This window comes from Podarcis pityusensis, assembly GCF_964106645.2.
Source record: "Podarcis pityusensis genome assembly, chromosome: 10".
In the NCBI taxonomy this organism is placed as follows: domain Eukaryota; kingdom Metazoa; phylum Chordata; class Lepidosauria; order Squamata; family Lacertidae; genus Podarcis; species Podarcis pityusensis.
In genome coordinates, this window is record NC_138035.1 from 68885231 (window position 1) to 68911985 (window position 26755).

At 42.9% G+C, this 26755-nt stretch overlaps 1 protein-coding gene across 3 annotated transcripts in view; it reads left to right on the forward strand.

Moving 5' to 3' along the window:
• The window catches only part of SRPK2 (SRSF protein kinase 2), a 70911-nt gene that overhangs the window by 23365 nt on the left and 20791 nt on the right, over positions 1-26755 (forward strand). For all 3 annotated transcript variants that reach the window (XM_081023586.1, XM_081023588.1, XM_081023587.1), the window contains exons 3-9: positions 9170-9324; positions 15096-15204; positions 15880-15967; positions 16189-16276; positions 17953-18059; positions 19012-19177; positions 26708-26733. In XM_081023586.1, the coding sequence (XP_080879712.1) occupies positions 9170-9324; positions 15096-15204; positions 15880-15967; positions 16189-16276; positions 17953-18059; positions 19012-19177; positions 26708-26733 (739 nt within the window). The remainder of the gene's footprint in view (positions 1-9169; positions 9325-15095; positions 15205-15879; positions 15968-16188; positions 16277-17952; positions 18060-19011; positions 19178-26707; positions 26734-26755) is intronic.

Below are 26755 nucleotides of genomic sequence, written 5' to 3' on the forward strand. Positions count from 1 at the left end.
AGTCAGTACAGTCATACCTTGGGTTGAAGTAGCTTCGGGATAAGTATTTTCGGGTTCCGCGCTGCGGTGACCCGGGAGTAACGGAGCGTGTTACTTCCGGGTTTCGCCGCTCGCACATGCGCAGACGGTCAAAATGACGTCATGCGCATGCGCAGAAGCAGCGAATTGCGACCCGCGCACGCACAGACGCAGGTTGCGTTCGGTTCTGGATGTGAATGGGGCTCCGGAACAGATCCCGTTCGCATCCAGAGGTACCACTTTAAAGTTGGATTCAGCTGTACTTTCATGTTGCAGTCCTTGTGATCTTACAATGTTAGCATTGCTACGCTTAGACAACAGTGCAGTGAAAACAATTAATGGGCTTTCAGTGTGCCACTCAGGGCACAAGTTTTCCAAAGGTCAGAAATGTTGACTATAAAAACAAGTGTGCATTTTTTGCTTAGTGCTCAAACATTCACCCTTGAAATTTTCTGTGCACATTGTAAGTTCTTAGGAGAGGGTTTACAGAAAAGTGAATTATAAATTATTATGAAACATAACAACATCCTGACATCCTAGGGCAGATGAACTCACATAAATTTAGGGTTGGCATTTTAATTTGGAACTTTCTAAACCAACTCTAACCAGCTGTAAATGTAGCAAATATACTGCATTTAATAGTTCTGTACCAGAGTGTGATTGATTTTTTTATTTTATTTGCTCATTATATTCCGCTCACCGTAAAGGCAGTGAATCACTGTCCAACGTAGTGCAGGGTTGTTCCCTCTGGAGCTTATCAGTGCTGTGTTTGAATTCTCTTGAGGGCTTTCTATGGTGCAACACAGACCTGCTCTCCGTACCTGACATCCCAGGAGCTGTGTTTGATTGGAATATTGTCTATTGTAAGCTATGTTGTGATGCTTTTGTTTTTGAGGAGTTAACGTGAGTTGGGGTAGCTGACGCCATTAAACAAATGGGACAAAAATATGAAACTTAATTGATTAAAAATAAATTAATCAGCTGCAAAGGGGTTTTCCCAGTACTTCTGCAGGGTGTTTAAGATTGGGCAAGCTCCTCTAGGAGAAGGGAGTTCAGTAGTTGTGGAGTGGCTACTGGGAATGCCTTCTTTGTGCTTTTGCCTATATTGGCTTAAGGCACATTGAAGTTCAGATGTCATTTCTCACTGTCGTTACTGTGTATTTGGTCTATCCTTGGGTTGGGGTCTAGGATAGTGGTGTCGGATAGAGTCTGGGGCACCCACATTTTTAGGAGAGTTGTTAGGTCTTGAAGAGAATCAACCAAGTAAGAGTGCGCGGGGCAGAAGACAGTTGAGCAGAATCATGGAGAGCTCCCTGTAGGCCCAAACTCACCAGGAGTGAATTGTTGCCTTGGCAGCATGGTTCAGTCTTATGAGAGCTAGCTGACCTGACTCCCTACCCTCTCTAAGGAGCTATGTCTTGTTTTAACAGGCTGTTGCCCAACTTTGGCTTGAGGATGAATGCTGCCTAGATGCAGTGCCTTCTGAACTAGAGGAGTCAAGGAAGGGCACACCTTTTGGCCTGGATAGTCTGGGCATATGGCTCCCCAGGCACTGCCTCCTCTTCCTCTGAGCTGGATTGTGGCCCAAGAAAACGACACTGTGATGAGGAATATAAGAACCAATGGTGTTCCAGATAGTCTTGCTCAGGTCATTGTTACCAAGAAAGCAATTGAAAGCCAGTGCAGTCATGTAACATACATATATATGTGCCAAGATAGCTATCCCTTAATGTTAATGGTTGACATGTTTGTGTAAAAGCCTTAAATAAAATGTTCAGAGGTGCAGGCGGGGGGGTGGGATACTCACCCCAGTAGCAGGTAGCTGTTAACATTCTGCACCAGTCACATTTTACAAAGCTTTGGAAGACAGTCCTATGTACTGTGAACCAGGATAGTCAAGAATCAAGGTTTAGAATCCATAAATAGCAATTGCTAGATAGGCCTTCATGCCAGAAAGTACTGTTGAGAAATAATGTTAATGCGCTGATGAGCTGGCTCCCAATAGTTTTTAACTTATTGTATCTCCTGTGACATTCTGGAATGTATGGGTTATCATCCCAAGCCTGGATAGGAGGCTGGTGTGTAGAAAAGAAGAAAAACTGTTTGTTTGTTTGTTTGTTTGTTTGTTTTAGAGAATTCACAAGCCACCTTTCAGCAGAAACTTCCAGGGTGGTCTGCAGGTTCAATAATGAGAGATCGATTCATTCCTACAGTTTCCTAGCTGACTTTTAATGAAGCATACTATAACATTCTCTACCTGCAGAATGCACCTGTGTCGCTTCTAATCCGACATATTTCTTAAAATCTGTCCTGGAGCTGAGGACCTGAAATGGCTTGGGCAGGCCATAGGATGAGCATCAATTTGCTCCCATGTGTCCTTGTCTACACAAATACTCTGCTTCAAATGTATACCCAAGGAATGTGTGTTAAGTATTAAAACCAAGAATTATGATGTGCCATGTCAAAACCTATATTTTCCAAGACACTATTTTATTTATTTATTAAGTTTATATCCCGCCCCCCCCCAAAAAAGCCCAAGGAGATGATGAATCAGAGTTTAAAGTAATTAAATATTCATTTTATTTCAAAATACACATATTAGATACATGCACAGCAATCATATTGGACTGATAATTGCTTCACTAAATCTATAGAAGGAGGAGATGGAAAGGACTGAGACAGAGCAGCAGGTGAAGAAAGGAGATGGGAAATTAATGTTAAGCAAGAAAATCTGAAGGCAGTGGGCACCAGATACACATATGGAGAGCTGACTCAGGTTAGAGAAAGAAGCCAAATATAAATGACACTGCCTGGGGCAGTGTTTGTGACATGCTTGCCTGGAGAGTTAGAAAGTGACAGGAGGCCCGAGTGGCAACATGATCTATTTCTGGGTTCTGCTTAGATCTTGAGATCTTCCTTCGCGCTGGGGCACTATAGTTGCTTGGGTTGTTCCATATGACTTCTCAAAGGTCTAGGCACCCTTAGATTACAAAGTGTAGCATGCTGTCAAGAAATATCAAGGAAAATACTGTGATGGAGAAACGGGGCTAGGCAAATCTTTCCCTTGAGCTCCATAACGTTTGGAACTTTCCTTGGGAGAAAGTCATGGAGGTTGAACAAAAGCACTGGTAGGATACAAGGTCCCTCAGAGACCTTGGACAACAGAATACAAAAATAATGAAGATGGAGGAGTGGGAAAACCAAGGAAAATGAAGGCCACGTGCAAAAGACTAGAATAAAATAGAACCTTTGCTCTAGCATGAGGAGTCCTCTTAAAGCTTCAATTAACTGGGAGGGGGCTTTTTCCTAAGTCAAAAGAGGAGAAAGGTATTGATAGCCTTTTCCTACCACACCTACAGCAAGCAGTGAATGCTCAAGTGCGATTGGGACGCCAAAGGGTTTTCGTGCACATCCTTTTAGGTGTGAGTCCTAACCTTAATGGATGCTCATGCATTTATTGTATTAGCGGTATTCTACGGTTGGGTTGCTCAGTGTTTCCTGTACGGTTCCCCCTCTCCTGCCCTCTTAAGGGCTGTAAATCAACAGGTATGTCATCAGGTTGAATTGATTGGAATCAGTTAGAGAGTAGGGTGTGTACACACTCCAGAGGTCTCAGGCCTGCTGACTAGAGGGTAGGAACACTACCCTTGTCCATGTTAATTATATGGGAGGTTGAGAAATTCAATCCAGTTTGCATTTAAAGGTGAATCAGACTTTACAAAACAGTATGTGAACTGAAACAAGGGCATCACAGTCCCATATATTGTGTTTCCTCTCTCCTTTTTATGCTCACAAGAACCCTGTGAGGTAGGTTATGCTGAGATTGCTTTACTGGTCCAAGGTCACCCAGTGAGCTTCATGGCTGAGTGGCGATCTGAACCCTGGTATCTCAGGCCCACACTGGCTCTCTGCCCATGAATAATGTTACCCTTGACATCCACAAAACAAAGGAAGCCATTTAGATCCATGCAAAAAACCCCTATGGTCTGATTTTCTTATTGTCCAACACAGCTTTCTTGCTTTTTGTGTCCTTAAGAATACAAAGTTTAGGCATTCAGGATTGAGTTCCTAAAATGGACTGATGATCTGTTACTTCAAGATGTTATTTTTATTTTTTTGATGATTATGTTATCTCCAGCTACAGGGTATTGCTACTTGGCTTCTGTCAACCTTACTTTTTACCTTGTTCTCCACATAAAATTTAATTCCTAGCTTTGCTACTATAAAATACCTCTGTGTTTCTCTTTGTTTTTGTTCTCTTTCTTACAGGGAACCTGAGTTCTTTGGTTAAGGCTAGAGACAGATCTGTCAAACTGCTGGATTTTATAATTTCAGCAATTTATTTCTTTACTGAATTTATATCCTACTGTTCCTCCCAAAGGAGCCCGTGTGGGATCAGCTGTTTTTCTTCTTTGTCCCATCAGTCCCAGGTGCAACTTGAAACCTGCATGACACCCACTAGGTTCTCTCTCCTCCTACATACATGCCACACTATAATTGTGATTAAATGCAGCTTTTTTCACCCAGCCAATTTTTCTCAGTGCCTCTTTTGCATACTATTAATTGTAGTGTAGGTGCTGTTTGATTACTAGCTGAGCCAGTACAGCTGGGGTGTGGGTGTGGTCCAGACCTTGCCCTAGGTGGTGGGATCATCCTAAAGGGTTCATTGCTTTAGGTCAACACTTCATGGAGTCACAGGGCAGGGGCTCACCCCCCCTCCCCGAGTCAGGATGTAGAACTGTAGGCAGGGGAGACAGGTCTCTGACTCTCACCTGGGATGAGTTTGGTTTGGTGAGGTTTGGTTTGCGTATAGGAGTAGTGTAATGCATTCTGTTGTCATGATTGGACCATTATCTGGTGAGGCTTGGAGTGTTCAGAATCCATATGTCTTTGAGGAGTATTTCCCATTCCAAGGGAAATCTATGTAGCCTGCCTCCCACTAGGCTTGTCGAAGGAAGCGGGGCTGTGCACAAGTCAGTTGTACTTCTTGTTGAAAGAGCATTGAAACAGCATTGCACCTCTGTGGTTCTTGTGATACTAATAAGTAAAGCAACTGGAGGAGCAGTAGCTATCTGGCCTATTAGGGGCACAAAAGGAAGGGCCCTTTTATTTTCTTCTTTTCACCTAGCATCTTTGGGGGTTTAACTAAAGGATCCTTAAGCAACTACTTGCCTGTTTATGCTGTCCAAAATGGAACAGGCATGGTGGGAAGGTGGCACTCCATTCTGAACCAGGAGAGCATCCTAGCCAAAATACCTACACAAACATTATAGGAACAATGTAACAGAATGCTAGCCAGTATAGGAACATGTAAACAGCAGCCAATAATAATTTTGTCTCTTTGAAAGTAAGCTTTGGCAAAATAACAGTTAGCTGTAGCACTTTGAATGAAGAAAAGATGCTCATCTTGTCGCTAGAGAAGGGGGAGAGATTGAGTAGATTTACAGATCCTGAGAGATTTAGCTAGTTTTTTTTCTTTTTCCTTTTAGTGACCATCTCAGCAGGGTCAAGGGGAAAGCCAGTTCATGTTTGGAAGTACACAATTCCTTGTTTCTGCTTGGGAGCAAAAGGAAATATTTCAATCCTTTGAAGTATGCAACATGTTATTATTATACTCACATATTCTTGTTCGATAAATTCTCCCAAATGCCCCTGCAACTAAAAAGTTCGTTAGTAAGATCAGAAAGAACTGTTTATCAGCAACAAGTAGAACACATTGGCAAATTTAATGTAAAGATAAGTATGCCCTGCATTGGGGTATCAGACTAATATACAAGGGTTTTAATTAAGCTGAAGTAGGTATTTGAGGATGCAAGAAGATCCAAGATTATAGACAAAGTGAGCAAGCATTTAACCAAAACTAATTAGAGCATTTTTTGTTGTTGGTGTTTTTCTGTTAATCACAAGAATAGCTGGAGGGGGGAGTTTTTAATGTTTGTAAACAGTGATAATAGTGTGGGAGTATGATAATTAAAGCCCACTAAAAGGCTGAACTATTAAGTGCAGCTTAACACTAATGCAATGTAGTGAAGAATTAATTCTGAAGAAAGTAGTCACTGTAAAGTAAAATTGAAAAGTAAAACTGAAAAACCAAGGAAAAAGGTTATTTTCACCCAGAAATTTTATGGTTACTAATATAAAGTGGCAAGCTCTAAAGATGTCCACCTATATGAACAGTGAAAATCAGCTTGTACAGCAGAACTTACCATTTCTCTTCTTCCTCCTTTGGTCCATTGTTCATGCCCTTATCCCCCAGAGCAGTTTTTGGAATCCACTGGGCTGTAGGGAGAGGAGAGAAAAGGAAGGGGAAGTGCCAATCCACTAGCAAGTGCCTGCACATGCTGTGCTGGATGTCACCCAGTGAAACTGAATTACATTGTCCTGTTTGCTCCTTAAAACATCCATTTATGAGATGGTTGGCTGCAGTGACTGACATTTCTCCTGCAGACATGTACTTATGCTTGCAACGTGTGCTTTGGTTTTGAAATGTAGTTTAGATTCAATTTCCCTAGAGAATAAGGCTTTTCCTAGTCTATTTTAATGCAATTCAGATTCTACTAGCACGTATTTACACTACCTGATGTGTTTGTGTGCGTCTGTCTGGACTGGTGGAAAAAATCATAACATTATAAAATGTTTTTAATATTGTGTTTTAATGTTGTAACCCACCCTGATGATAATGCTCAAAAATCCTGTAACATAAGTCAATTTTTTGATTTAGAGTTTGATGATAACAAAATACATGGGAACTACAGAAGAGTCATTTATCTTTCAAGATCCAAAATTCCAGAGCTTTCATTTTTAACTTTGCCTGGTAAAGTTTTTCTGAACAGACACACTTAAAGCCATTTATCTCCTTACATAGAGTTGTCTTTGGCGGTTGGTGATGGGAATAGAAATCTGAGCCAGTTGCCATAGGAACACTGAAGTATAGCAGGCAATATTAAAACGGTATTGCTATTTGGATATACTATTACTCCTGTTTTTGTGCACAGAAAAAATTCACACCTTCTTAAAATACATGGAACAGCAACCTACTGAAATATATTAGCATTATTATGTAAAAAGCATTTTAAATTGTGAAAATTTAAGTTTGCGAGGTTGTCTCCTGTGTTATGCAAGATTGATTAAATGTGAAACTGAGTTTTTATTTATTGGTGGGCTGGGAAGAATTGTTGAGCATTTTTTTCATGTACTCATTTTGTTGGTTGGTGGGATTTTATGAATGGGTGTGTACATTATTAATGAGTTGATTGCTTCCATAATCTGGGAAGTTGCTGCCATTGTTCTGTTTTGCCTATATCTTCCTTCTAACAAACTGATAACTTCAGATCCTACCTCAGGCATGAGATGCTGAGGTGGAAGTGGATTAGGTAGTTGAATGAAGAGAGATTTGCTCTGTACTCAGCTGTGATTTGCCCACAGTTGTGGGATCAATGAGAAAGAAAGGTGTTTCACACTAGTCTGCTCCAAGCCTATAAAAGGAAGAACAGGCATAGGCAAACTCGGCTCTCTAGATGTTTTGGGACATCTCCTATCATCCCTAGCTAACAGGACCAGTGGTCAGGGATGATGGGAATTGTAGTCTCAAAGCATATGGAGGGCCGAGTTTGCCTCTGCCTGAGGAAGAACTTCCCCCCAAAAGAATCTTCAACTATAGTTTGCCCCAAACTAGGAATAGAGTGAAGGCATCATTGGTAACATAGGTGGCGTCAGTCAAAGGCTCCTTGTCATCTTGGTTTGTGTGACGTCTGAAACATAACTGGCCTGAGCATCAAGATTCCTTCTGTGCTTTCTACCCTCTGTCCAAATTTAAGAAGGAACCAAGTTGTGAATTTATTAGAAGGCTACAGCTGCAATTGAAATCATTCAAGCCCCATTGCAAATCAGGTTTAAGTTGCAGTATAAGTTGCATTTTCAGCTGAATTTGAGGAAACCACTTGAAGCATCCTTTGGGTTGACCTATTTCAATTGCTTTTGCTTGATTTGCTCATTGCAAACAGCTGAAAGTCTGTAAATTTTGATAATAAACCTGATTTGTATTGGGGGTTGAATAATTTTCATTGCAACTGTATACTAACATAGATTGTCTTTAATCCATTGTCATAATTGAAGAATAAGATTTTGATACTCTAACTCAATTGCAATGTGTTTATATTCTAACATGCTCATCAGGTTTGTCAGGCAACACCATAGAATATGCTTTACTTTCTAAAATGTATAGTTAATTGTACAAAATAGCCTTCAGTACCACTCAACAAGTTTTGTTAGTGTTGCTTAATTGCTTTTTAAGGAGATCCTTGTTTTGAACATTATCTAAGAAAGCAAGTTTGACTTGGCTTTATCTTTTTCATCACAAAACTTACTGAAACTTACTGTATAAACAATATAGGAAATCTAACATGTTTTGCATATGGGGTGCAGTAGGTCCATTTGAAAACATGACTTGCTGTAGATTTCTTCTCATATAAATATTTGGCTGATTTAATAAAGAATTCTGTATTTGAAACATTGCACAGAAATCTTGAGTTTACAAAAAAAATCTTGAGGGTTTTGTTTCTTTTTTGCTGCTGTCTTAAATATTTGGCTTATTTGGTTTTCATTTTGCTGGATGAATCTCTTAATTTGCTAGCTTGGTATTATAAAAATCTGTGAAGGAAATCTATGAATTAGATCCTCTTTTAGATTTAAAAATCTGCTATGCTGATTTCTAAATATTGTTAATGCCTTGTTCCTTTAACATACTCCTCAAAACTTTGTAAAAATGAAGATGGAACTCATCTTCAAAGGCCCTTTTGTATCCTACTCTGGTGTTTGTAGCAGACTTTTCTTGTACTTACACTACATTTTGCAATATTCCTTAGCATTGTCAGTGCCATTGTTTGTAGCCAATATGCAGTAAAATAGTGGTGCTCACAGCCAGGTTATGTTAAATATATACTAGTTCTTGCTTTTTCTCATCCTGGCGGTTAGATGGATTTGGATTTTAAGAAGTTTCCAAATGCTGACTCTATTGAATTTAATAGGACTTACTTCTGAGTAGCCATGGTTAGGATTGCACTGTTAAATGGCAAGAAAGGAAATATAAAGTGCTCAAAGGGTAATTTTGGCAAGAGTATTCTTTACTGAATGTACCATTTTGCATTTGCAGGCCAGAGCCTCAACAGAAAGTTCCCTCTGCACCCCCGCCACCACCCCCGCCACCTCCTCCACCACCTTTGCCAGAGCCAGCCCCTCCAGAGCCAGAGGAGGAGATTCTGGGATCCGATGATGAAGAGCAAGAAGACCCTGCAGATTATTGCAAAGGTTAGTGTGTGTGAGCAAACTGCACAGCCTGAAGAGAGTTTATTATTTTTTCTGTCAACTCTTGTCTTTGCTAATGTAGGTCCAGCTCTGGGGATGTCTCCCATTCATCCAATTCACAAAGGCAGGAATTTCCAGCACTTGCCAGCTAAGAATACTGGTACATTCATGAGATGCTCTGGAAGAGTAATCTCTGCTTTTTCGATTTCTTTGCTTCAAGAGCATTCAGTCGTCATATGAAGCATCACATTATTTTCAATACAGAGCTAAATTGCACAACAGCTCTTTATAACCTTTGGAGTGCCAGATTTAAAGAGACACTTTCAGGTTACCAATGTTGTTGTTTCCAAACAACTCGTTCCCCGCACTCCATGGTGCACAATCTGGTTCTTTGTATGCTTTGTAGGAGCATAAATTCTACACATGAAGTAAGATACGAATGTGAAAAATGACTCTTTAGAACAGATAGCCAGAAATTAACATGGTGGGTAGTGTAAATAGAATGCCAGCACTTGAAGAAAACACAGTGGTATAAAGAATGGCCCAGTGTAGATGTAAAAATTAAATTGAGATTGGAAACTGTGCCACAGGATTATGCATTCCCTACACTCTGTGTCTCCTCCCTTGTATGTGAATTCTTTGGCTTCCCCATTACCTGGGTTTAGTATTGTTTAATAAGCCCTTCACCAGCCTGGATTAAAATGAAGCCAGGGAACCCTAAAACTTTTATTAAGAATTTAGGAGTATTTATGGAATCATTTTCACTTGGATTGGCAATGGCAGCACATATTGGCAATCTAGGGAGTCTCGGGAATTTGTAAATAAGGCATGGGGATATGGAGTGCTGTTGCTTGTCTGTACATCTGCAAGGTTTGGTGTTACGTGCTGCAGCAAAGCATATAGAGTGAAGCAATCAGTGTAAGACGTCAGTTGTGTCATGTGTAATGCTAGGCCAAACCAAGAACAAACCTGATTCATGGTTAAGGAGAGAAAGCTTAATTTTGAAATGGGCTTCAGATGACACTTTGGCCCGCTGCTTTCCCCCAGGAAAACCTGTGGTTTAGCACTGAATCGGAACAAACAACAACCAGGTTTTCCATGGATTTCTGTTTGTTCCAGTTTAGCACTAAAGAGCAGGTTTTCCGGGGGGAAGCAGCGGGGTACAGGCCAAACTGCTCTGACCTCTGCTTAGAAAGCACAGGACAAAGCCAAACTTTGCTGTGCCATGCTGAGATAAAAGGACTGGGGGATAGCAAAGTGGCTGCAAGCTGTTCTCCAGGAGCCATCTTGTTTGTGTGGCCGTGGTAAGCCATAGTTCGGATTAGTTTACTTTAAATGTGATCCAGGCTGCTGTGATATGTGGCCAGTGTGTTACAACTGGGCTTCTGAAGTGTTTTTTCTTGGAGGTAGCTGCATCTAGTTCAAGAGTGGGAAACTAGATCCACCCACCTGTTAATCATAGTGGCATTAGGTGAAGTGTTTTCCTTTGCAAACTGGCTTGCTAACTGTTCCTCTACCCACATGGCTTGGTTTAAAACTATGTTGGCAAAAGAAGCAGGATTCGCAGCCACTGCCAATTGGCTGTGGCTTCACACCCCGCTTTTGGCAGAGATCGGCTTCAGTTGGGAGCCCCTGAGTGGAACTCATCCCAGTAGAGTTTTCTTCTTCTGCTAAATTTAAAGGCCAAATACAGTTTCTGTTTGCCAAGGAACAATGGGGAGCATACTTTAAGGTTCTTGATTGTTCCTTTATAGCCACATCTTTAATCTGCTCCACACCCAATATCATAAATGATGTCTGGTGTGGGGCAGCTGGACCCCTTGCTGCGTCTAATCAGGCCTTCAGGCCAGAGGTTCCCCACCACTGATCTAGGTCCTTGATCTGTATATTGAAATCCTTGTACTTTTTCAGATTCTGTTCTTTTTCACAGTACCAGGCACTCTAAACCCTTAGTATGTAACAGTGTTCAATTTAGGCATTGTGCCGAATGTTGGTTTGAGGCTCCAAGCATACATTGTTCTTTGTCTCAGTTCCGTCCTACCAGAGTCCCTGGATGTGATCAGAAAGCACTCTTCCTTACGTTGCTTGACTGCTGGCAAAGTGGTGACATGTGTACTACCGTGTTATCATTGGCTAGTCTACTCATGAGAGCAGACTAATTGTCTCCTGAAACACTTAGGGCAGCTGTCAGCATGTTCCTGTTTTTTTAGGCACTGGTCTCTGGAAAGTTTCTGCCCCTCTACCTTAATTTCTTTCAAAGTCCCCTACAATCATCACCTGAGCATTTTGTCCAAAAACGTCACTTTCTTTCCAGTACTGCCTCTCCTCATCCAGATAGTGTAGCTGTACCCATTCATTGCTGAATGCTGGCAGAAACCTAACTTGTGTATCTATTCAGGCTAGTAACAGATAGATGATACCCATTGAACCATTTAAAGACAAATAGCATCAAGCTAAATTATTTTATCATCGTAACCCCATAACTTATAAAGAAAACCTTTCTCATTAGATTTCCCTCCCTCTTAACTGTGGGAAAGAGCAGTGTTTGTAAAAGCAGATTGACATTGCCATGGAAAATTGCAGAGCAGGGTGGATAAAAATCAAAGATTTTGGATTTATTTTTTTAAAATCGGATTTTTAAAATAAAATGCTTTTGGAGGAAAAATCTTTCTAAAGATAGTTTTCTATTTAAGTTACGTTATAGTCCAAAGGCTATTCATCAGGAAATAAGGATTTGATTTAAGTTTTTCACCTGTGCTAAAACTCAGTCTGGTTGTTGTTGTTTTTTAAACCATTTACAGTTAACAATCATGGATACATATGCTATAATGTTTAAGTTGTTACAAGTTGTTTAAACGTTATTAAGGAAATGATTTTTTTTCTCCTTCCAATAAAGTACAGCAGAAAAGTTGTCCAAATATAAACAATAATTTAATAATTGTCTATGTATTTCTAATAGTATATCCAAATCAGTAATTTTTGGTATAACTGTAAAAACTACACTGAAAATTTATTATTCCAAAAATGAAACCTACATCTGGTTGTAAATATTAAGATTATACCAGCAAGAATGAGTCTTTCTGTTAAAAAATGATTTAAATCAAGTCTTACTGTTTATGGATGGCAGCAACTGGCATTGAAGTATGAATATGGCTTTCTGGTAAAGGGCCTGCATGCAGAAAATCCCAAACCGCGGCATTTAAAAGGAGTTTAGGTAGCAGGTTTTGGAAATCCTCTGCCCTCTCTCACCACTGTCTCACCACAGTTGCTAACTCAGAATCCTAAAGTGCCTGTAGGCAACCTTTGAACTTGTACTCAGTTGAGGGCTGGATAGAAAAGTGGAATTAAACTCAAGAACACAGTGGTTCACAGCTGAGTTCATCATGAAAAGGCTTGAGCAGAATGGATTTAGGATTCCATAATTATTATGCATGTTCCTTTTCTCAGTCTGCATGTGTTGGTAGCAAACATGTTGGCATTGTGGCCGTATAGTTTGGGGTCTCTTTTTATTTTAATTTCTTTCTTGTGTACTGGAAACCTTTTTGCAGTGTCTGCCATGCAGAAAACAATAAGTAAAAGCCACGGCTATAGCAAGATTAGACTACTGAAGATGAGTTGTGTGTCGGGGGTGGTGGTGCTTTATGCTTTTGTTCTCCATGTACTTATCATTGATGTGTTTACATTGCAACTGCCTGTGGAGGCGAGTGATGGCCCTAACTGTGGCTTTTGAATTTGGATGTCATGTCAAACCATAGCTTGCAGGCATGATGTAGAATTGTGGTTTTTAATTCTGGCTTGTCAGCTAATAGTAAACCATTGTATGTTTTACATTACTCAGACAAAGCTCCTAGTTATAGATAAGCTTCGCCAAACTATTGTTTGGTGAATTGAGCTGCTGAAGCTTTGGACATCTGAAGTAGTTAGTTTAAGGGCTCGACCACACTTTGCTTGTCCTGCTCCTAGAAAGCACGGGACTGAGAGGCTTTCTGTTCCCCTGGATTACCTGCTCTTTACTGCTCATTACTTCAAGGAACACAGGTGGCACTGTGGGTTAAACCACAGAGCCTAGGACTTGCTGATCAGAAGGTCAGCGGTTTGAATCCCCACAACGGGGTGAGCTCCTGTTGCTTGGTCCCTGCGCCTGCCAACCTAGCAGTTCGAAAGCACGTCAAAGTGCAAGTAGATAAATAGGTACCGCTCCGGCGGGAAGGTAAATGGCATTTCCGTGCGCTGCTCTGGTTCGCCATGCTGGCCACATGACCCGGAAGCTGTATGCCGGCTCCCTCGGCCAATAAAGCGAGATGAGCGCCGCAACCCCAGAGTTGGTCACAACTGGACCTAATGGTCAGGGGTCCCTTTACCTTTACCGCTCACTTGGAGCAGATGTCAATCTTTGTCAATTGCTCTGATTCCATGGTAAAGAGCAGGTTTTCTCAGGGGAGAGTGGTGGGACAAGCAGAGTTGTGGACGAGCCCAAAGTCAGAAGCAGAAATTCCTTTCAAAAAACATTGGCTTGAATTATACTTGATTCATTGTTGATGTAATTCAATAAAAGTGTGATCTCTTGTGAAACTTAGTACTGAACTTTGGATACAACATGTTCTGTGCTCAAAATTGAGGTGGTGCAGCAGAAAATCATCTTGATAATTAGGTTGTACAGCAGGGATGGCCAATTGGCAGTCTGCAGGCCCACTCCAGTTCTTGGTGCTCTGCCAAATTTTACTACAGAGGGGTGTGGGGAGGATGGTGGTGGTGGAACTGGCTGCAGCTTGATTAGCAAGGAAAAGGTTTTATAAAATATATAATGAGAGATTCCATACATTAATATTATAAACCTTGTGAGTGCAATATGTCAATCAGAATTCCTGTATGTAATGCAATGCTTGCGAGCATGTGATTCAAACTTGGGAAGCCCAGTGCTCTTAGATGGTGCCAGATTTATTATGATGCCTGCACATAATTAATTTCTGGACCAATGTTTGGACCCTGATAAAATTGTTCATCCCAGTTGTAGGGGAAGAATATCAGGTTTAAATGCAGCTTTAAACTGGAACATTGGTCTGAACACAATACTCTTAGTTGAAACTGAGTTCACACTCCTATTAATTTCCTGGTTCCAACAGGATTTTCTTGTTTTTGACGTCTTTCTATAGAAGCAAATATAGATTGAACTATACAAGCAACTTCCTGACATATCTGATATTTTTTCTAAAGTTGAAGAACAAGTTTGACAGTGCAATCATATACATGTTTACTTGAAATCAAGTTCAGTGGGACTTGCTCATTAGGATGGTATTCAGCAAAGTTTTACTGAAATTAAACCTATTGAAATGAATGGACCTAACTTAGTCATGTTTATTAATTGTAATGGGCCTACTAACGGGCCTGTTAATTGCCATATTGGACACTACATCTTGTAAGTACGTTTAGGATTACAGTGGTACCTCTGGTTACATACTTAATTCGTTCCGGAGGTCCATTCTTAACCTGAAACTGTCCTTAACCTGAAGCACCACTTTAGCTAATGGGGCTTCCTGCTGCTGCCGCGCGGCGGCGGCACGATTTCTGTTCTCATCCTGAAGTAAAGTTCTTAACCCGAGGTACTATTTCTGGGTTAGCGGAGTCTGTAACCTGAAGCGTATGTAACCTGAAGCGTATGTAACCCAAGGTACCACTGTACAGCTTAAAGCTACTTGGAAATGCTAAGACACTGTTGTATAGTTAATCAAATTAATGCTAATTTTGCCTCCCACCCCCCACTCTTTTTTTGAAAGGTGGCTATCATCCAGTGAAAATTGGAGATCTTTTCAATGGTCGGTATCATGTTATCAGGAAATTAGGATGGGGACACTTCTCTACAGTCTGGCTATGCTGGGATATGCAGTAAGAAACAACAACTTTCCTCCTTTGCATGTTAGCTCTCTAAAGCAGGGGTAGCCAACCTGGTGCTCCCCAGATGTTTTAGACTACAGTTCCCACCAGCAATAACAAGTGTGGCTATTGGTCAAGGATGATAGGAATCATAGAACCATAGAATTGTAGAGTTGGAAGGGACCACAAAGGACATCTAGTCCAACCCCTTGCAATCCAGGGACATTTGCCCAGTGTGTGGCTCAAACCCACGACCCTGAGATTAAGAGTCTCATGTTTTACCAACTGAGTTATCCCATCTAGAGAGCACCAGGTTGGCTACCCCTGTTCTGATACATGTAAATGGTGGCTTTGATTTATTTTGAATAACTAATGGGTTGGAGTCTAGCTGAGGTTATATAAATGTTTCTAGTCTATCTCCTACATAAGTACCATTGTATAGGGATATTAATGCTGTCTTTGCCTTGAGTCAAATGTGTCTTTAATAACCCTTAAGAGACATTGCTCTCTAACTGTTTGAAAAATAATAATTGAGAAAAAGGTTAAATTTATCATTATTGAATATTATTGAAATTTGCCACAAATTGTTTTAAAGTTGTACTTATTCTCCAGTAGGGCATTGGATGTCTGTCTTAAATAGGAAAAAAAGTATTGGCTCTGATAGCTTGTTTACTTTCTGTTTTAAAGGGGGAAAAGGTTTGTTGCAATGAAAGTTGTGAAAAGTGCTCAACATTATACAGAGACAGCCTTGGATGAAATAAAGTTACTTAAATGTGTAAGTATTATGATAACACTCCCAAGCTTAGTGACTGAGTGTAAATGAAATTGCTTCTTTGTGTGTGTGTTTAATTTTGTGATTCTGTAAAACAAACATAGTAAGTAAAATTGCAGTTACTATGTAATATTTTTTAGCTGCAGTATCTTTAAAAATAACTTTACAGTTTTTTTTCAAATGGTAGTTTTAATTTAAGTGACTTGTTTCATTTCTTTTTTTAGGTTCGTGAAAGTGACCCTAGTGATCCAAATAAAGACATGGTTGTACAATTAATTGATGACTTCAAAATTTCTGGCATGAATGGCATACGTATCTTTTTTTTTTCTTGCTGATTGCCCAGTGTCTTGATTTTAAAAGACAGGAAAACCTTTATGCTTTTTCAAGTAAAACACTAGGCTAGCAGGTAATTTTTTAAGACATTGGGTTGGCTCCAGACATAATATTCTGCAAATGGAAGGGCTTCTTCCATTCACATAGGGGATTCTTATTCAACACAGCCTTTGAACTGTAGGAAATGGGTATCTTCAATTATTTTTTATTCCAATGAGAAGTGGGAATTGGCAAAAATCTCACCCTGCCTCATTCCTCCAGCACTAATGGAACTTAGCTGAGTGCAAGTCTGGATCCAACCCAGAAATATTGTTGTTATTATTAGTGCATAACAGTGAAGGAAATACTGAAAATATTATATGGATATTTAGAATGAGCTGCTGTGGTAGACTTGAAAACAATGTGTATTTGAGAGGTGCTTCATGTTTGTTTATAAACCTGTAAGCTGTTATCTTTATGGGGTTTTTTTTAAAATGAAGGCTTACCTGTTCTTTCTGTTGCTTTTATAGTAAGTTATCTGTATATTTTTGTTGGTTTGGATTTAAAAAAAAACATATTTCAGGTTATGATCTGAACATAAGTTCAAACTCTAGTCTAGGATATTTAGCTTCTTCTGACAATGTTGACTCTGTCAAATTCGTATTAAATAAATTTTCCTTCCGCTCTGTAAAAATGGCCAACACATTATTTTAATAAATAAAAAAGTTGACTACAACCCAAAAATCTTCTGGGCTTCTCTGTTTTGCTGTTGCAGTTCCATGTTAAAATTAGCTATAAAAGAGTAGACCCATTGAAGTTAATGGTCAGGTACAGTGGTGCCTCGCAAGACGAAATTAATCCGTTCCGCGAGTCTCTTCGTCTTGCGGTTTTTTCGTCTTGCGAAGCACGGCTATTAGCGGCTTAGCGGCTATTAACGGCTTAGCGGCTATTAACGGCTTAGCGGCTTTAAGAAAAAGGAAACAAACTCGCAAGACATTTCGTCTTGCGAAGCAAGCCCATAGGGAAATTCGTCTTGCAGAACGACTCAAAAAACGGAAAACCCTTTCGTCTAGCGAGTTTTTCGTCTTGCGAGGCATTCGTCTTGCGGGGCACCACTGTATCTATGACCTGCTTAATTTTAGTGGGTCTCTTTTGAGAATGAGTTAGCAGGCTTACATTGATTTGGTTTTTCTGTTGGGTTCAAAGTGGAATGACTGACTACTGCTAAAATATGTACAAGGTCAGTAAAGACATAATGTAAACCGGGATTAAGGAAAAGTGGTTGGAACTGAACATTCCCACACATACCCCTTTCATTTCTCCAGGACAGTTCAGTGTTACACTAGACCATTGCCTACCATACTCTGAAACAGAGGGTAGGGAAGATCCCAAAATAGGCTCTGTCAAAACTGGATATGCTGATTATCTGATTCAACTGCTTTATGTATGCATAGCCCATCCATCTATGGATTGGTGAGACCATAGGATATGCCCCAGTTGCTAGTAGAAGATGGAAACCAAAATGCTTGAAATATATTCTTGGAAAACTTACGTTACACAAGAACAAAGGATAATGTTCTCAGTTGAAATGTGAAATATTTTCTTGTGTGGTGGGCTTGTAAGGATGGTTAGAAAGTCATTAAATTACTTACGATTTATCCTTAATTGAATCTCAGATGTCTGTATGGTTTTTGAAGTACTTGGACATCATCTTTTAAAATGGATAATTAAGTCCAACTACCAGGGCCTTCCTATCCGTTGTGTGAAAAGTATAATTCGACAGGTAAGATGTTTAATGCAACAAAGCTACAAATGTGCTAATACTTCAGTTCTGCTTGCAAAATTGATAACTACCCAGGCTGATAGGACTACATTTTTTTAGAAATCTCTCTAAAACTGCTATTGCATGTGATGTCTTCAATTACTTGCTTGATTAAATTGTTTAAGTCTGAACAATTTAAGTAGCAATTGCTTTAAAATATATCCTATGTGCATTTCATCTCATCACTTAACAGCACGTAGCTGAAGTGAAAAATGCTTTTTCCACAAGAAGTTAGTTGCTGAAAAAGTGCCAGTTATTTTACTAAAACATACGTCATCTGATTGAAAGAAGAAAAAGGTGCCCTAATATTTTTATTAAGAATATTTTAGTCATAGTTTATGTGCATAATCCAACAAAGGGGTATAGCTAGCAAGGCCAGTGGTCAGGGATGATGGGAACTGAAGTTCTGTGAACTAGATTAGTCATTTCTCTTCCCAAGTATGTATGTATTTTAAAGTGATGTCCAAATGTAGCCTTTTGAGTTCTTGTGACGCAATGAGTGGAGGAAACTTTCATTGTACAGTGGTGCCTCGCAAGACGAAATTAATCCGTTCCGCGAGTATCTTCGTCTAGCGGTTTTTTCGTCTTGCGAAGCAACCCTATTAGCGGCTTAGTGGATTAGCGCTATTAGCGGTTTAGCGGCTATTAAAGGCTTAGCGGCTTAGCGGATTAGCTGCTAAAAGGCTATTAAAGGCTTAGCGGCTTAGAAAAGGGGGGGGGAGTGAAAAAAAAATCTCAAGACTTGCAAGACATTTTCGTCTTGCGAAGCAAGCCCATAGGGAAATTCGTCCTGCGAAGCTCATTGAAAACGGAAAACCCTTTCGTCTAGCGGGTTTTCCGTCTTGCGAGGCATTCGTCTTGCGGGGCACCACTGTAATGAAATTATTCTTCCTTTTATTGGTTTGCAAACCAGGTACTGCAGGGTCTAGATTACCTCCACAGCAAGTGCAAGATCATCCATACAGACATCAAGCCAGAGAACATCTTGATGTGTGTGGATGACACCTATGTGCGTCGAATGGCTGCGGAAGCAACGGAGTGGCAGAAAGCAGGGGCTCCTCCTCCTTCTGGCTCTGCAGGTACGGCCGTACTTTTAAACGCTCAGTAAGTAAAAACAGATCGCATACTTGCCACAGCAACATTTAATTAGTTTTAGTTAATGGGAATAGTAAATTTAAACGTGGTTAATTTGAATGTTTAAGAATGTTATTAGCATATTGTCAGGGAACTGCCATCGGAAGGAAGGGAAGTGAAAGGGCTCACACAGGTTGGGAGAGACTCAGCAGCTGAAGAGGGAACCAGTAGGGGGAGAGGAGCTGAGCTGAGGGAAAGGGAGCTGGAGGGATGGCTCAGAGACACTTCCAGCGAAAACAGTGGGGAGGTTTCAGGACCTCCTGTAGGGACACCCACTCCTCGCCGGAAACTGTCACGCAGAGAGTCCAGAAGACGTGTTTCCGTTAAGGAGCTTTTATGTTGGAAGCGATTCCGAAAGCAACCACTGTCGGAATCTGCCAGCGACTGACGGAGCCATGTTTAAGGGGCTCCGTTACAGACAGAGGTTTGCAAACTTGACCAAACTCTGAGGGACTAGGATTTTACACACAAGCAGCTCATCGTCCCATCACAGCATTCCGACAGTCTTCGTGAGCAGCTTGTGCAGGAGAAGGCATCATGAGCAACCCAGCCGGAACCGGAGAAGCAGGAGCTGGAGCGGGTCCAAGCCTGGAAGAAAGGTACCGGGTGTTGGAGGTCCAGCTAGCGCTGCAGACGGCGAGGCTTGAGGAGAGGAGGGCTCAGGATGCAGACAAAAAGGGGAAAGACACCCAGCTCGTCAGAAAGGTACCAGGATTGGTGCAGAAGTTTGGGGGGGGAGCCCAAAGACTATCATGGCTTTCGGACAGAGATGCAATATGCCCTCAATCTGCAGTTTGATGAATTCCCTGACGAGGAATCACGAGTGGCTTTCGTGATTGGGCATCTTGAAAAGGGGGCGAGAGACTGGGTTAGACCCCTGATGGCAGCGAATAGTGACGTCCTAAAGGACACGATGAAGTTCTTTCGCGCCATGGATCTGATGTTTTCCAGCGATATTGAACAGGGAGTGGTCCGCAGACAGTTAATGGCTTGCAAACAGGGGAGCCGATCTGTCCGTGAGTACTGGACTGAGTTCACCATGTTGATCCATAAATTGGGGTGGGATCTATCGGCGGAACCCATTCAAATGCTCTTTGAAGAAGGGCTTTCTTCGGCTGTGAAAGACGAACTTTCCCGGGCGCCCAGGGCGGAGTCTATGGACCAGCTGACCAAATCAGCGCTGACCATAGGAGCGCGCCAGGAGGCGAGAGCATTGGAGAGGCGGGAAGGGAAGGGGGAACGTTGGAAGGAGTTCCGCATTCCAGACATTCCAGAGCCAACTTTCCCGCCGGCAGAGCCGATGGAAATCGGAACAGCGCGCGCGCGCGCAGTTTCAAAGCCCAGTGAGGGGGGAAAGAAGGAGGGAAAAGGCGCCCGGAAATGCTATCTCTGCCAACAGCCAGGTCACTTTGCCAGAGTCTGCCCCCAGAGGAAGGAATGGCAAGGGATGGTAGGAGCTGTGGAGGGAAGAGAGGAAGAAATACCGAAGCAAGTAAAAGCCAACGCCTGGCTGCCACCGTCGGGGCACAGCAGCCAGGCCAAAGAGCAGTGAAAGTGCCCACGCCAGAACCTCCTAAACCCGCCCTAGTGATAGAAGTGGCGCTAGAGCTGCCAAACGGACACCCTCTAAAGATAAAGGCGCTGTTGGACTCAGGCAGCTCCTGCAATTTCATGAGCAAAGAGTTTGCAGCTGAACACCAGATACAGACGATCCCTTTAAGCAACCCCCTGCAGGTGACCACGATCGATGGCAGGGAGCTGTTGGGAGGAGAAGTCAGCTTGCAGACCGTCCCAATGATAATGAAGGTGGCAAGGCACACCGAACTGATAGCGTTTAATGTGGCCACCTTGGGAGGAGCTCCCATTATATTGGGGATGAGCTGGCTAGCGTTACATGATCCGCTGGTGGGCTGGCATCAGAGAGTGGTTTCTTTTGGTTCAGCACATTGCTTAGAACACTGCAAAGAGGGAAAGGGTTTGGCAGGGGCCCAAGCCACCCTAGCAGGGACTGAAGTAACGGAGAACGTGAAGGTACCACGACAATACGCAGATCTCCGCGACGTCTTCAGCGAAAGGGAAGCTGACCAACTACCCCCGCATAGACCCTTTGACTGTCAAATCAATTTACTCCCTGGGGCACAGCTCCCTGTAGGCAAGCTGTACGCCATGTCAGACAGAGAGATGCAGGAGCTAAGAGAGTTCATTGACAAGAACCTGAAGAGAGGGTTCATCAGAGAGTCCAGGGCGGTGGGGGGCAGCCCAGTGTTTTTTGTGGATAAAAAAAACACGAACAAGCCGAGGCTTGTGTGTGACTTCAGGGCCTTAAATGCAGTGTCAGAACCAGTGGCTTTCCCTATGCCCAGGATTGACGACATTTTGACAAGGGTCAGGAAGGGAAAGATTTTTACTAAACTGGACCTAAGGGGGGCGTACAACCTGATACGAATAAGGAAGGGGGATGAATGGAAAACCACCATGTTCACCCCTTTGGGGGCATTTGAATATTTAGTTATGCCCTTCGGCCTACAAGGAGGCTCCGCGTGCTTTCAATCGTTTATGAACCACGTCCTGGGGCCTTTGCTTTACAAGAATTGTGTGGCCTTCTTAGACGACGTGTTGGTGTATTCTGAGAATGAGGAGCAGCATGTGAGAGACGTCAGAGAAGTGTTGAGCAGGCTGCAAGCCAACCAGCTGTGGGTGAAACTGGAGAAGTGTCAGTTTCATACCAAGGAGGTGGAATTCCTGGGGTATCGCCTGTCAGACAAGGGATTGGCCATGGATCCCGGCAAGGTCCAGGCGGTGCTGGAATGGAAAACACCCAAAACAAGGAAGGATGTGCAGAGGTTCCTAGGATTTGGGAACTTCTATCGTAAGTTCATCCGAAACTTTGCCCACCTGACGGCGCCCATTACGGACTGTCTCAGCAGTAAGAAGAAGTTCGTTTGGACTGAGGAGGCGGAGCGAGCATTTGAGGAACTAAAAAGGGCCTTCGCCTCGGAACAACAACTCCTGCATGTGGATTTACAAAAACCGATGAGAGTGGAAACTGACGCATCAGACAGAGCTATTGGGGCGGTGCTTCTGCAGCCAGGGAAGGAGGAGTCAGAGTGGAGACCGTGTGCCTTTTTTTCGCGAAAGCTGAACAAATCCGAGAGGAACTACACGGTGTATGACCGAGAACTACTAGCCATTCATGAGGCGTTCCGGAGATGGAGGCACCTGCTAATTGGCGCACAACATAAGGTGCAAGTGTGCACTGACCACAAGAACCTAGAGTATTGGAGGACGGCACGAGTGCTCAACCAACGGCAAGTGAGATGGGCCCAGGAGTTCTCCAAATTTAACTTTGAGATTTGTTACGTGCCAGGCCCAGAGAACATTAGGGCGGACGCTCTCTCACGCAAACCTGAATATTTGGAGGGGGAGGGAGCACCCGAAGAGAGACATGTCATTCCAGAGGACCGCTGGGTGTGTGGGGCGGCATTGGTGGGACAAAGAGAACTGGTAGAGGAAACAGAGAATGATGAATACGCCCAGAATAAGCTCAGAGGTCTTAGGGGTGAGGGAGAGGAACCAGGGGGTTTCGAGGAAAGAAATGGAGCTTTGTATTACAAAGGGGCACTGTATATCCCTGAAGGAGACTTAAGGGGGAGGGTACTCAAGCAGTTGCACGACAGCCCCACGGCGGGGCATTTTGGACAACACAAAACCATGTGGTTGGTCACCAGGGAATTTTGGTGGCCTAAGGTGAGGGAAGATGTACGGGAGTATGTAAGAGGGTGTGAGCAATGCCAGCGAGCCAAAGGGGAGAGGCGGGCACCGGCGGGGCTATTAGAACCCTTACCAACCCCAGAACGACCTTGGGAGGCAGTGTCGATAGATTTTATGACTGATCTGCCGAAGTCTAAGGGGAAAACAGCCATCATGGTGGTGGTAGACCTACTAACAAAGATGTGCCACTTTGTAGCCTGCTCGCATGCAGTCACGGCGGAAGAGACAGCGAAGTTATTTGTAGAACACATTTTTAGGTTGCACGGGGTGCCATTGAGGGTGGTCTCAGACCGAGGAAAACAATTTACTTCCAGGTTCTGGAGGAAGCTCATGAGCTTACTGCAGGTGGAGGTCAACTTTTCGACTGCCCGGCACCCTGAAACCAACGGGCAGGCGGAAAGAGCAAACGGGGTCCTCCAGCAATACCTGAGGTGTTATGTCAATGACAGAGAGAATGACTGGGTAGAAAAGTTGGCGCTGGCGGAATTTGCCTACAACAATGCCGAGAATGTGTCCACGGGGATGAGCCCCTTCTTGGCTAATTATGGGTGTCATCCCAGGGCTTTCCCAGGGGGAGAAGGGGAGAGATGGGGTGTCCCGGCAGCCGAGCATTTTGTAGAAGAAATGGAAGCAATCCATCGTCAGCTCCAACTCAACTTAGAAAGGGCGAAGGAAGAATACAAGAGGCAGGCAGACAAGAACCGAAGGGAAGGTGAAACCATAAGGGTGGGAGATAGGGTGTGGCTGTCAACCCAAGGGTTGCCGTTCAAAGGAGGTTGTAAGAAATTAAGACCCAGGAGATTGGGTCCCTTTGAGGTCATTCAACAGGTCAACCCAGTGGCTTTCAGGCTCCGGTTACCCAACCACATGAAACTGCACCCAGTATTTCACAGGTCGTTACTGTCACCGTATGAGGGGGGACGAGAAGGGATGGCCACTCGGGGACCGGTCATAGAAGAAAGGGAATGCAGCAGCCATGTGGCAGAAATCCTCGACGCCAGATGGAAGGGGGATCAGGTGGAGTATTTGGTAGCGTGGGAAGGAGAACCGGAGTCAGAAAACACTTGGGTAATGGCAGAAGATATCAATGACGAGGTATTGATAGAAACGTTCCATCAAAGGTTCCCAAGGAAACCTCAGCCTGTGGAGAGGTTCCGGAGGGAATACTTTGGGACCACCGATGAGGAGGAGGAGTTGGAAGGATTCTCGGAATCGGAAGGGGAAGGGGAGATGGACTCTGAGGAGGAGGAGTACTTCGAGACCAGGAACCGCAACAGGTGGAGAGAAGTGTTCGGGACATCGGAAGATGAAGGAAGTTCATTCCGGGGTTTTGCCTCCTCACCGCCCGTAGAGGAGGGGGCGAGAGGGGATGAAGGGGGCCCTGGAGGGGAGGTGGATGTCAGGGAACTGCCATCGGAAGGAAGGGAAGTGAAAGGGCTCACACAGGTTGGGAGAGACTCAGCAGCTGAAGAGGGAACCAGTAGGGGGAGAGGAGCTGAGCTGAGGGAAAGGGAGCTGGAGGGATGGCTCAGAGACACTTCCAGCGAAAACAGTGGGGAGGTTTCAGGACCTCCTGTAGGGACACCCACTCCTCGCCGGAAACTGTCACGCAGAGAGTCCAGAAGACGTGTTTCCGTTAAGGAGCTTTTATGTTGGAAGCGATTCCGAAAGCAACCACTGTCGGAATCTGCCAGCGACTGACGGAGCCATGTTTAAGGGGCTCCGTTACAGACAGAGGTTTGCAAACTTGACCAAACTCTGAGGGACTAGGATTTTACACACAAGCAGCTCATCGTCCCATCACACATATGAATAATGTATAAGAAGTGTTCATTTTAATGTAGCAAAACAATCCGAGTGCTGCAATTCTTCATATACTTCTGCATTTTTGGTAGGCAGAAAAACCTTAATTACAAGCTTTATTTATACTGGTTTCCTGCTGTTAATGCAACATTCATATGAGCTAACGTGATCTGGAACATTTCCCCAGTTTTAAGTTTTAAACTGTGTTTTAGGGGTGCACTTTTATATAGTGAAACATTTTTAAAGACATTGCCCTCTGTATCCCACTTCCTCATACATGAAGGGGATTTCTTATATGTGCAGAGAGCGATATGCACGCGCATATATATATATATATATATAGATATAGATATAGATATAGATATATAGGTACATGCAAACGAGACACCAAATAAGTCCCTTAGATTTCATTGCCTCTGAGCTGTGAAACTGGGTTCAGTCCTGTCTGAAATGCATGAAGTCTTAATTAAATAAGCTGAACAAGCAGTACTGGTTTTCTTACTATTTTGTGTATTATTCAGGACATCAATCAGTTATACTTAAAAAAGAATAAGCAATTTGTCAGTTTGTCAGTGCCACCTTGTAATGGCCATCTCATACTGTGGACCATATTAACTCCTCACACTTAATACATTATAATGTATCACGTGGAGGTGGTAGTCTCTCAGAAAAGGCATGCATTCTGTAACATCTAAGTGTAATGTCAGGGTGTGTGCAGCCCTTTAATGTCTACTGGTGGCGCTGTGGTCTAAACCACAGACCCTAGGGCTTGCCGATTGGAAGGTTGGCGGTTTGAAGCCCCGCAACGGGGTGAGCTCCCGTTGCTCGGTCCCTGCTTCTGCCAACCTACCAGTTTGAAAGCATGTCAAAGTGCAAGTAGATAAATAGGTACCGCTCCTGCGGGAAGGTAAAGGGCATTTCCGTGTGCTGCTCTGGTTTGCCAGAAGTGGCTTAGTCATGCTGGTCACATGACCCAGAAGCTTTATGCCGGCTCCCTCGGCCAGTAAAGCGAGATGAGCGCCGCAACCCCAGAGTCATCCACGACTGGACCTAACCGGCAGGGGACCCTTTACCTTTACTACTTATTTACTAAACTGAAGCCCCCAAAATTTAGCTTTGACTGGTTTGTAAGTGGAATATTTTAATACTACAGTGGTACCTCAGGTTATGTATCCCTCTGGATATGCAATCTTTGGGTTGCGAACACAGCAAACCCGGAAGTGTATACTTCCGGGTTTCGCCGCATGCGCAGAAACACCTGCATGCTGCGCGCATGTGCAGAAGCGATCTGCACACCGTGTGTGTGCGCAGAAGGGCGCCTCTGTTTACAGACTTTTCGGGATACGGAGGGCCTCCGGAACGGATCCCATCCATAACCAGAGGTACCACTGTGCATTGTTTCCATGTTTCTTTTATGTGGTCTTTGGTAGTATTAGAATCTTGAAAGGTTTTTATAGTCTGTATCAGTAAAATGGATGAACTAGGAACTGGATTACTTACAAGCAAATAATTTAACATTGTAAGGTTGGAAAATAGTAATATTTCAATATTTTTCATCTTTTGTTAGTTCATGATGAAGAACTTTCTTTGGGCTTAAAACCTAAAACCCATTCACTGGTCCTAACAAGGTTGTAGAGTCTCACAGAAATTGTGCAGATTTTTCTTCTTCTTCTTCTTCTTCTTCTTCTTCTTCTCCTCCTCCTCCTCCTCCTCCTCCTCCTCCTCCTCCTCCTCCTCTAGACATTTTAGGTTGGATAAAGATGATTTAAGGTAGTACCCGAACATCAGCCTCTCATTAGAAGATGTTTCTGATTATTGCACAGAATTTACACATATCACTTCATAAATTTGACTCTTAAGTGTTTTCTTTCTTTCCTCTTTTGTTTTCTTTTCTTTTTTAGTGAGTACTGCCCCTCAGCAAAAACCCGTAAGTAGTCTTGTGTTATTCT